The sequence below is a fragment of the Epargyreus clarus genome, unplaced genomic scaffold, assembly GCF_041222505.1.
Source record: "Epargyreus clarus isolate Ecla_fem2 unplaced genomic scaffold, WU_Ecla_fem_2.2 ptg000013l, whole genome shotgun sequence".
In the NCBI taxonomy this organism is placed as follows: domain Eukaryota; kingdom Metazoa; phylum Arthropoda; class Insecta; order Lepidoptera; family Hesperiidae; genus Epargyreus; species Epargyreus clarus.
The window spans coordinates 2,303,685-2,315,276 of record NW_027332221.1 but is presented as its reverse complement, the minus strand read 5'-3'; the positions used below and the strand labels follow the sequence as shown (position 1 = coordinate 2,315,276).

At 54.8% G+C, this 11,592-nt stretch overlaps 1 protein-coding gene across 1 annotated transcript; it reads right to left on the bottom strand.

The window, feature by feature from the left end:
• Positions 1–1,335: 1,335 nt before the first annotated feature.
• LOC140746617 (uncharacterized) lies at positions 1,336–6,843 on the bottom strand. Its single transcript, XM_073078741.1, has 6 exons — positions 6,547–6,843; positions 6,143–6,435; positions 5,417–6,043; positions 4,910–5,179; positions 2,422–4,492; positions 1,336–1,656 (listed from the first exon to the last, which is right to left on the bottom strand). Exons 1-6 carry the CDS (start codon positions 6,841–6,843, stop codon positions 1,336–1,338), a joined length of 3,879 nt encoding a protein of 1,292 aa, XP_072934842.1.
• Positions 6,844–11,592: the final 4,749 nt, after the last annotated feature.

Below are 11,592 nucleotides of genomic sequence, written 5' to 3'. Positions count from 1 at the left end.
AAACCGAGGTATACCACGGAATAGCAATTTCATAGACTTGTTTTTAATTTTAATTTTTGTAGTTGTTTTTATGAATAAGCACGTCGTGCTTCAGATTTCACAAATTTAATACTCAATAAATATCGAAATAATTTTCCGAGGTACTGCATTGTACTGCATTACCTAATTATATAATATCAAAGATGACCTATTTATGTACTTTCCTAATTTCTTCTATGGGACAACTAAGGAGAGAAAATGAAGTTCATCCAGATGTCGATGTAATATTGAACAAGTATTGTATATCATTATGTACGGGTCATACACAAAACAGGGTCTTAAAATTATTATTAAATAAAAGTTAGTATATCGATTTCAATTATGGTATTATTTAAGAAAATACGCTTTACAATATTAAAAAAATATGATCACAGGTCAGTCTTAATTATTTCAGAAAATAAATCACTTTATTTTTTTTCGCAGTCTACACGAAAGATCGTTTTGTCTACCGAAAATAACAAAAATATACTTTTTTATATCTTAACATTTGAATAATTTTAAAGCCTCTCTTATAATAATAATTTTTACTTATCTTCACATAATCACATCAAATCCTCTTCAAAAAAACCTCAATGAGAACTCCAAAAAAAATTATCAAAAAATGTACACAGAATAGACATATCCTTCTGTAGAATAAATGAAATTATAGGGACCCGTCATCGGAATCAATCCAAACTCGACCCAAAGGTCGTTTCTTTGGAGTAAATATTTCTAGAGACGAATTGGAATCTTCTGATTCCATAATCTGGAAAGATCTTTTATTAGGTCTGACATCCTGGAGATGAGCGTTAGGCAATTCTTCGGGTGTTAGCCTGTCACTAAATCCAGGCGATAGGGAAGCGGTTGGAGCATCCGGAGTATGTGGGCCTTCTGGGCTATTATGGGTGTTGAGTACGGGTTTGCAATAAAAACTCCAATTGAATTTTTCTTCCTGTATTTTCTTTTCTTGACCATTTATTCACAATATTCTTCTTTTTTCCGGAGCGTGTCGGACCCTATTTCTAGCCACCTTAAGTGGCAAAGTGAGTGTTACAACCGACGGGGGGCTAACGCAGCAGTCGCTTTTATTCCCGTCTCGCTCACTTCCTATAGCCCTCTCTTTCTAGCACGCTATCTCGCTCATTCATATCACTCTCTTTCTATCCTATGTGTATCTTTATTTTCCTTTATTTATTTACATAGAATAACTTATCTCTAATACAATTGTACATAATTTAACATAATAAAATATAAATCTTAACTAATTAACAATTTACGCATTTAAAAAACAATTTACAATCATAACTTATAAACTATTTATTCGCCGTCCGCAACATCCTCCCCCCGGCGCAGCTCCGTCGTAGCCCTCCCTATCTGGAGGACGGCGAGCTTCACCACGGGCCTCCTGAAGACTCCTCCCCGGGTCCTCACGTCTGCTGAGCGTATGATGCCGTCGGGTCCCTCGTGCACTCGCTCGACGATGCCGCGTGGCCATGTGTTGCGGGGTAGCGTGTTGTCGACCACGATGACCAGGTCGCCGACCCGTAGTTGTCGTGATGCCCTTGTCTCTTGTCCTCGAGGTATCAGCGTCGGCAGGTACTCCTTGACCCACCGCCCCCAGAACTGGTCCGCCAGCGCCTGTGCTTTTCTCCACACGCTGCGGTCGGCTTCCTCGCAGGGTCCCGTCAGCGGCAGCCCGGTCGACGACCCAATCAGGAAGTGGTTGGGGGTTAGTGCTTCTGAGTCGGCGGGATCCACGGAGACGTGCGTGAGTGGCCGAGCGTTGACACAGTACTCGGCCTCCACCAGTAGCGTTTGAAGGACTTCTTCTTTGGGTGACTTCTCGTTCAGTGTGGTGCTCAGCGCGGTCTTGACTGACCGCACGAGCCGCTCCCATGCCCCGCCCATGTGCGGAGCCCCCGGTGGCATGAAACGCCAGCTGGTTCCATACTGTAGACAGAAGTTATGTAGCTCCGGACCCCATGCCCGGTACGCGTTTCTTAGCTCGACGTCAGCACCTCTGAAGTTCGTTGCGTTGTCTGAGAAGATCACCTGTGGCCATCCTCTTCTGGCGGCCATCCTTCGGAGTGCCATAATTGCCGAGTCGGTCGACAGCGATGACACCAACTCCAAATGCACTGCTCGTGTAGTTAAGCAGGTAAACAGTGCGCACCATCTCTTCTCATGTCGGCGCCCAATAGTAACTGTTAGGGGGCCGAAGTAATCCACGCCGCAGTAGTTGAACGGTCGATGCCCTGGACTTGTCCTCTCTTCTGGTAAGTCCCCTCGTGGCGGTGTTTGCGGCGTTGCTTTCCTTATTTTGCAAAATTGACATTCCTTAGCCATTTTTCTTACTGTCGGTCGTAGTCGAAATATAACGTATTTTTGTCGCAGCTCGTTTACGACCCTCTCGTTGTTAGCGTGTCCGGCGTTTCGATGGTAGTCCATCACTAGTAGGCGTGTGAAGGGGTGACCACCATCCAATATTATAGGTCGGTTCGAGTGCGTCGATGTCTTAGAGGCTCCTATTCTGCCTCGGGCCTTCAGAGTTCCTTCTTCGATGACGGGGTCCAACTTCGCTAGTTTACTATGCCGGTGTAAGTGCTGTCCAGCCCGCAGTCTACGTAGATCTTCGCCGAAGGAGTCCTGTTGTGCTTGTCGTATCCACCGCAGCTCGGCGTCTTGTATGTGGGAGACTTCTAACAGCAGGCTTCTGTTCTTTGTTCTTAGCTTCTGTACGTAGAGTTGAACTAGCGCTGTGGCCCTTATGAGTCGTCTGTAGGCGGAGAACCTCGTTATGTCCGGCAGGCAGCCCATGCGGTCCGTGATGTCGTCTGTGGTGATGGTGTACGCCGCCTCTTCTGAAGTGTCACTGCTTGTAGCTTCGGTAGGCCATTCCTCCTCTGGTAAGCTCAGGAATGACGGCCCGGTGAACCATCGGTCGGCGCCAGTGATCCTCTTCGTCTCGATTCGCGTGGCGTCGTCGGCTACGTTGTCGGCCGTGGGTACCCATCGCCAATCTTCCACCTGGGACAGCTCGCCTATTTCCGCCAGTCGATGCGCCACGAACGGTGTGTACTTCTTCTTATCGTTCCTTATCCAATGAAGTACCGTCTTGGAGTCCGTCCAGTAGTAGACTCGCCCTGGTTTCCATTCGTGTTCCTTCAGGATGGTGCTCGCCATACGCGCCCCGATGAGTGCTGCCTGTAGCTCCAACCTGGGAATCGTGAGTAACTTCAACGGCGCCACCTTAGCCTTGCCCATGACCTGTACGACTTCCACGGTGCCATCCTTATGGGTGATCCTCCAATACGCCGTGGTCGCGTAGGCCTGTTCACTCGCGTCGTTGAATATGTGCAGCTGTAGCTCTGAGCTCGGAGTCATGTCGCGGCTGTAGCAACGTGGTAAGGCCAAGTTCGAGATGTCTCGTAGTCCGGCGACCCATTGCTGGAACTCTTCGGCTTCCTCCCTAGGTAGCTCTTCATCCCAGCCGACCTTCTTGACCCATAGTTGCTGTAGCAATATCTTCCCGGTGATCGTGTACTGGCTTACGAGGCCCAGGGGATCGTAGATTGACATGACGGCGCTCAGTGCTTCACGCTTGGTCGGTGCTCGCTGTTGACACTTGACTTCGGTGGGGACCCTCTTAATGTCCGTATTGAAGCCTATGGTATCTTCGCTCGGGTTCCACCTTAGTCCCAGGGTCTTCTCCGACTGGTGTGTCGTCAGTTGCACGTTGACATTCTTCGATTTCTTCGTATCGGAAATACTCGCGAGGACAGCTGGGCTATTAGAGTTCCATCCCCGCAGATTGAAGCTGGCTTGTTCGTGTACATGAATGACGTCCCTTATGACCTTTATAGCTTCCTCTTCTGACTGAAAGCTATCTAAATAGTCGTCCATGTAATGGCGTTCCCTTATGGCTCGCGCAGCTTCCGGGTATCCCTCTTCGTAATCGGCGGCATTCTTGTTTCTCACGCTGTGAGCGAGGTACGGCGAACTCGAGGCCCCAAATATCATTGACGTCATCTTGTACTTGCGCGGGGCTTCACTGGACTCGTCCCGCCACAGGAACATCTGGGCTGGTTGATCTTCGCTACGTATCTTCACTCGGAGGAACATTTCTTCTATGTCCGCCGTCACCGCGATCTTCTTTTCGCGGAAACCAAACAGGATCTTAATCAGAGACGCCAACAGGTCGGGCCCCTCCAGCAGGTAGTCGTTCAAGCTGACTCCGTTAATCTTGGCCGCTGCGTCGAATACCATTCGTATCTTGTTTGGCTTGTTAATGTTGACAACCGCGAAGTGAGGTAAGTACCACTTGACGTTACTTCTTTCTTCGTTGCCGTCGCATGCTTCTGCGTAACCCTTCTTCAGCAGGTTAGCCACTTGAGCGCTGTATTCCTTCTTGAATGTGGGCTCATTTTCCATCTTCTTTTCCAATGTGCGTAACCTCTTATATGCTTGCTCGTAGCTGTCGGGGAGTGTGGGGTTGTCAGTCTTCCAAGGTAGACCCACTTCGAAGTGTCCGTCCTTCCGTCTGGCGGTCGCCTCGAAGATGTCGCTGGCTCTCTTGTCGTACTTGTTAATCTTCTCTTTCGTAGATACGCCGAGCGAGTCCACGTCGAAATGCGACTCGACGAGCTTCTGTAACTGTATGTCGCCCGTGCAGACGTGAAGCACGGCCGCCTGGTCCTGGTAGACGAACCTCCTAGGTACCGACCCATGTAGAACCCATCCCAGCTTTGTTCTTGATGCGGCAGGTTCGTTCTTCTTGCCGGCGCGCAGCTGTCGGGACACTATTAAGTGCCAATTGTCGGTGCCTATTAGTATGCGAGGCCGAGCTTCCCCCGTGCTGATTTTCTCCCTTACGACTCGCAGGTGTGCATACCGCTCCAGGTTCTGAGGTACGCGCTGATGATGCAATTGAAGTCCCTTCACCGTGCGGGCTGTCACGGAGTATGCTTCATGTTCGTGTAGACCTTTGATTTGAATCTTGACCGCCTTGCTGTCGATTCTTCTTTGTTCATTGATACCTCTTATGTTTAGAGGTTGGTTCGGTCCGCCGCTGGTGAGGTGACTTGCCAATTCTTCATCTATAAGGGTTACTGTAGACCCCTCGTCCAGGAGGGCGTGCGTCCTTATCTCCCCCCGTGGACCGCTGAGTTTTACTTCACATGTCTTCAATAGTACCGCTCTTGGTGCCACCTTTGATGTGACGCTCATGACCGCTGCGGGTGCACCCTGATCTGTGCACTCAGAAGTCTCCACCCTCCTGGCGGGCTCTGCAGTCTTGTGTAGGATGGCGTGATGCTGCATGCTACACCCGTCGACTCCGCACGGCTTCGCTCTGCATGTGGTTCTACTGTGTCTTCGTGTCATGCATTTGAAGCATAACCGCTGTTCCTTCGCCCAATTCCACCTGTCGTTGATGGTGAGTTCCTTCAGCTGAGGGCACTTCGGAGTGTGATGGCTTGTAGACTGGCATCGTAGACAGCTAGGTGCTCGCTCTTCACGCGTCGATTCACTCGTAGAATAGACCTTCTCCCGAGGTGCTGTCCTCCTTACTGGCCTCTCCCCTCTGAGAAGCCCCGGAGCGCTGTTCCTCGCCGTGTGCGTGTAGCGTAGTACCCTGTCTGCTTCACCCATCAGGAACTCCGAGAGTATTGTAATTTCGTCGCTGTATGCAATCTTCCCTTCGTTGATCGCCGCGTATTCCGCCCATTTGCTCACCAGGTGAGGGCTTAGCTTCTCCATTACATCCCTTATCAGTAATGGATTTCGTAGATAACCACGGTGGTCCACACTCTTCATAGTGTAGACGACGTTCTGTAACTTGATGGCCAATTCATTCAATTCGCTGCTGGAGTTGCCGACCTTGGGGAGTCTCTTCAGTTCTTCCATTGCTTTATCGAAGATATATTCAGGTCGACCGTATTTCATTTCTAGCGTCTTCATTATGCTGTCCGGGTGAGTCGCCGTGTACAGTTGAGAGAGCACTGTCTCTCTCGCTTCCCCACGGAGACTGTTTCGAAGCCGCAATAAATTTTCTGTGGCGCTGAATTTGTAGAGACGCGTCGAATCTTCTACTGCTGCTTTGAAGGGTAGCCACTCCATGACGGACCCGGAGAATGCTGGGAGCTCCGACGTTTGCCGCGGCGGGGGTCGTACGTGCATCATCTTCTCTAAGGCGTTTGCTAATTGTTCGATGCCCCTTCCCCTCTGCCGAGGCCGTTCCTCCCCCCGTACTTCTAACGGGGGAGGTAGGACCTCCTGTTCCCTGTGTACTTGCGCTCCGGCGTGTTCGTGGCTCTTGTTCACCCAGTCGTGTATTCTTTCTTGGTCGCAGATAGTTTCCCCCCCCTCTTCCGCTTCGATCGCAGAGATTTCCGCTTCTAGCCGCTTCTTTACTAGCGTCTTCTTTAGTTGTATTCTTCTTTCTTCTAATTCAGCTAGCTCCTTTTCCGCTTCGATCGACTAGCCTAACTCGTGCCGCGACGCTGACCGACGAACGATGCGAACGCATACTGGGCGCCGCGCTATATGCCGGAGACGTGGGCCGGCATATAGGCGACTTGGAGCGCGACGGTATCTCTTGCGACGTGGGGTGCTCGGGGTGTGCGGTGCAGGTGAGCGCTCGAGGACCCTTCCTGGTGGGATCCTCCCGACGGATGTTCCGGCGGGCGTCCCGGTGAGGACTGCGGTCGATGGCGATCTCGGCGATTCTTCATATATACGGTGGAACAGCCCCCGCCCACCTGGTGGAGGGTGCTCCGATTCGCCGATGCCGGACTCGGAGTGGGTCTTCTTGCTTCGTGTGTTCATTGTAGACGCGCTGGTTGCTTCTTTTTTCTGTATCCGCCGATCGAAGGACCAATGTTGAGTACGGGTTTGCAATAAAAACTCCAATTGAATTTTTCTTCCTGTATTTTCTTTTCTTGACCATTTATTCACAATATTCTTCTTTTTTCCGGAGCGTGTCGGACAGCTGATTCTCTTCTTCCAGGGCCAATTCTGGCCCCGAAGGTTTCCTTTCAAGGCAGAGCCTTCTAAGGAGGGATCTCCCGCTGCCTGTGAATACAGGCAGGTCGTTGGGGTGGTAGCCAGAGGGGTTTTTTTTTTTTTTTTTTTTTTTTTTTAATAAATATGTAGATCATTATATATATGTATATGTCAATTAATTAATTTTTTTTTTTTTTTTTTTTTTCCCTCTGGCATACCTGTGGTCGTGGTCCTTGTTGTTGTAAGAGCCGTGGTTCTATGGGCAGGTGTCCATAGTGGTGTCATGTCCGGTGTAGGGTCAAGTCCAGTGGGGGCGGCACTCTTGAGTGCCGCGGTCTTCTTGGAAGCTTCTCATGAAGCCCCGACGTCCGCCGGCGGGTCCCGCGCCAGGAGATCGCGCGGGAACGCCCTGCGGTCCGGTGGACGAGCGTGGAGCGGCGCCAGATCCCGCAGGTGCGGGAATCGCGCCGCATCGACACGCTCGAACATCTTCGTGGCGAGGCGGCTGATGAAGTCGTCCAGGCTCTCGACTCGTAAGTCCCTCTGGATGACTGTGTTCCTGATGGCGTACCACGGCGCGCCGGCTACCTGCCGCAGCGCCCGTGATTGAATTATCCGCAGGCGTTTGCGCTGCGGTTCGCTCACGAGCGCGTACCAGGCCGGCGCCGCGTACGTCAGGCGGGGTCTTATATACTGTTTATAAATGCACAGTTTCACACCCAGAGGGAGGCTCGAGGAGAGCACTGGCCGAAGGGAGAAGCTGGCCGCTCTCGCGTTTGCGATGACGGCATCCACGTGTGGCTTCATGGTGAGCTTCCAGTCCAGGGTCACGCCCAGGTACTTCGCCCGGGCGGACCACTGGATGTCCTGTCCGTTGAGCTTCAGAGTGGGGTCGTTTGGCGAAAAGCCGCCAATCCTGACCGCTTGGGTCTTCCCCACATTCACCGACAGTCTCCACTTGGAGAGCCAATCAGGGAGGGCATCTAGGGCACGTTGCATCTTCGACGCGGCGTGTCTGGAGTTCAGTGATGTTGTCACATACGCCGCGTCGTCCGCGTAGAGGGCGAGTAGAGCCCCCCCTTCCGCCGGAATGTCGTCGGTGTATGTGGAGTAGCAGGCCGGTGAGAGGCAGCTTCCCTGCGGGACTCCAGCTGCCACGGGGTGCTCGTTGGATGGCGTCCCGTTGACCACCACTCTGAAGCTTCTGTTCTTCAAGAAGCTGGAGATCACCTTGACGATACGCCTGGGCGCCGACGACTGCGAGATCTTGTAGAGCAAGCCGTCGTGCCAAACACGGTCGAACGCCTTTTCCATGTCGAGGAATACTGCACACGCTCGCTCCTTCTTGTTCAGGGCGGCGGTGAGGTGGTGCAGCACCCTCGACAACTGAAGAGTCGTTGAGTGTTCCGGCCGAAATCCGAACTGCTCCGGTCGGGGTGTTAGATGTGGTACCATGTGTTGCAGCAGGAGCTTTTCAAACACCTTCGACACGCACGGTAGAAGTGTAATGGGCCTATAGCTCTCAGGCTTCAGGGTGTTCTTCCCCGGCTTGGGCAACATAATGATGTGCCCAATTTTCCATGTGTGCGGGAATGTCCCCGTGCGCAGGATGCCGTTAAAAAGGCGCGTGACGGCCACCACCGTCTTCCTCGGAAGTTGGCGGAGCACCGTGTTGGTGATGCCATCTGCGCCGGGAGCCTTTCTGGCTTAAGTCCTTTCAATCGCACGCTGGACCATGCTCGGGGAGAAGACGACGGGATCTTCATCTGGAGCTATAGGCTGTGCGAGGTAATCTGCGAGGTGTTGCTCGACTGCTGCAATGTGCTCCGTCGCTTGTGACGGGTTCGGCCGGAACTGGCGTTCTAGGTGTTCGGCGAAGATCTCTGCGCGATCTTCCGCCCGGTATCGAGGCGTACCGTCCGCATGCCACAAGGGGCGGACCGGGGCCGGGGAGCGCGACATCTGTCGGCAGAGTCGATGGAGGGAGGGCCAGTCGTCATAGGCCTCCCCTAACCGGGTCTCCCATCTCTCGGTGGCATGCGCTTCCAACTCGACCTTGAGCTTCTCTGTAGCTCGGTTGAGGAGAGTCTTCTGCGTCGGGCATCTCGTCTTCTGCCAGCTCTTCTGGAGGCGCCTTTTATGGGCTAGAAGTTGGCGGATGTGGGGCGGCAGTGGGGGCAGTCGCCCGCGCGCCGGTAATTCTGCTGTTGAAGCATCCAAGGCGCCCCGAATGCTGGCGGTGAGGTCGACCGCGAGTTGGTCGACATCTCCTCCCGTGCAGATGGGTCGAGTTGGTGTGGTGATCTCCAGTTGCTCCTTGAAGTGAGTCCAATCCGTTATACGACGTGGCTTCGGTGGTGAGACTCTAAGTGGTGTCTTCGCCAGGACCAGCAGGACGGGAACATGGTCGGACCCCATGCCGTCTAGCAGCGACTCAGGTGCGAGCTGTACCCCTATACCTCGGAGTACAGCTATGTCGATGACGTCCGGCGCGTGTGTCCGATTGTCAGGGTAATGAGTGGGGCACTCAGGGCCCCTCACCTCATACCCGTGGCGCTCGGCGTCATCGGAGAGGCGTCGTCCGTTGTGGCATGCTAAATGGCTGTTCCACCCCGGATGTTTCGCGTTCCAATCGCCGGCGGCTATGGTCGGGTGCGGCGCGTCCAGCAGTGTGTGGACGTCGGCCAGCTCTAACCTGCCGCCTGGCGGCCGGTATACACTGAAGATCCGGAGCGGGGTGTCGCCGAAGCAGACCTCGATCCCGAGGGCCTGCAAGTTGGTCAGCTGCTGAGCAGGAAGGGGCTGGTGTACAATCCTCCTTCGGACGAGCACCGTGAGCCCTCTGTAAGGGCTACCTGAGTCGTTAATCTCGTCCTGGCGGTATACGTTGTATCCTGGAATCTTGAAAAGGTCCGACGAGGACAGGAGAGTCTCGCAGACCAAAGCCACGTCGATGTCCTGTTCCCGCAGGAGGAGTCGGAAGAGCGCGGCCTTCTTCTTTAGGCCGCGGGCGTTCCAGAATAGGATTCGCAGGGGCTTGCTATCCATAATGAGCGGACATGCTCGCCATGCCGCTGCGGATAGCTGGCCCCGTGTCGTGGCCCTCACCCATAGCTGTGATCACTTGCTGCAGCATCTTTGTGAGGTCCTGCAGTACTCTTAACTGTTTACTGCAGGCCTCTTCGCTCACCCCCTGGCTCCGCTCTGATCTGCGAGCGGGAGCGGGGGTAGGAGCGGGAGTCTTTGGTCTCGGCTGCCTCCTGGCAGCAGGTGCAGATGCGGGTGGGGCGACCGAGGGGGCGGCCTTTGCCTTCTTCCCCCTCCTCCTCCGACTCTTTACTTGAGTCCCGCGTGTCGTTGGCCCGTTGGCCGGGGCCATGAGGGAGCCCTCGTGCTGCTCCTCCACGGTCCGCGGCTGTACGGGAGCCACCGAAGGTTGCGTCCGTCTCATCTCTGCCGGTTTGGCAGAGAGGGCAACCGTGCCAGCGCGCTTGTTGCGCGCTTCCCGCCGGAACACTGGGCACGACGTGTGGTTGGCGGGGTGCGGTCCGCCACAGTTCGCGCAGGTCGCGGGCTCCTCCCGAGGCCTGGGGCACTCGTGGGCCGCGTGCTGCTCGCCGCAGCGCACGCAAGCCAAGTGTCGGTGGCAATTATGGGAGCTGTGGCGGAACTGCTGGCACCGGTGGCACTGGGGCGGTCCCTTCTTCCCGCGCCAGGCCTCTATCTTGATGCCGGGCATGCACAGCAGCTCTCTGACTGCGTAGATGCCCGGCAGGAGGTCCTCTGTCCTCTTCAATATTGCGAGGAAGATGCAACCGGGCCGTCCTCCACGGGCCCGGATGGCGCGCACGTACTCTGGGACGTACCCCAGTTCGCGGAGCTCATCCTGGATCTCCTGCGGGTCTGTGTCGGCTGGCAGCCCCCTGATGGCTACCCTCACGCTCTGCTCCGCAGGCAGGGAGTAGGTGAACCAGCTGATCCTCTCCCGTTTCTCCAGGTCTGTTAAGTAGGCTTGAATCAGCCGGTACTCTCCTATCTCCTTCGGGGAGAAACGTACTCCCTGCCCGAAGGGGCGCGCGTTAGGTGCTCTACCCAGCTTCTCCTTGAGCACCTTAAAGTGATGGTGCCAGCTGGGGAGCTTCTCCACGATGAGCGGAGGGAAGCGAGTCTTCGGCGGCTCTTGCTGGCCGGCAGAGGGGGCTGCTGTGGGCGGGGATCCTACCGCTGCTGCGCTGGTACTTGGCTGCGGCGACAAGGTATGCGGCTGCGGCGGCGCGGCGCGTGGCGCGCTTGTGGTCGCAGTCGCGGTTGCGGTCGCAGCGGGCTGGGCGGCGGGCTGGGCGGCGGGCTGGGCGGCGGGTTGCATTGCGCCCGACGCTCTGTGCGGGTCGGTGCACTTGGCGGTAGCCGCGGGCCTTTGGGTGGCCTGCGGGATGTTTGAAGGGCGTCGGGCGTCAGGGGCGCGCGGCGCTGCTGGGGTCTCCCTGGCTACTGGTGGCGGGCGCGGAGCGCCCGCGGTCACCGCAGCGAAGGAGAAGGGAGTCAATTTGGGCGCGGCGCTCGGCGTTGGAG

Coding starts and splice junctions, on each gene's coding strand:
- LOC140746617 (XM_073078741.1), bottom strand. CDS start 6,843: ATGAACACACGAAGCAAGAAGACCCACTCCGAGTCCGGCATCGGCGAA. Junction 6,044..6,142: donor GAGCTCCCAGCATTCTCCGG/GTCCGTCATGGA, acceptor GCTTCGAAACAG/TCTCCGTGGGGAAGCGAGAG. Junction 1,657..2,421: donor ACGCTAACAACGAGAGGGTC/GTAAACGAGCTG, acceptor AGAAAAGCACAG/GCGCTGGCGGACCAGTTCTG.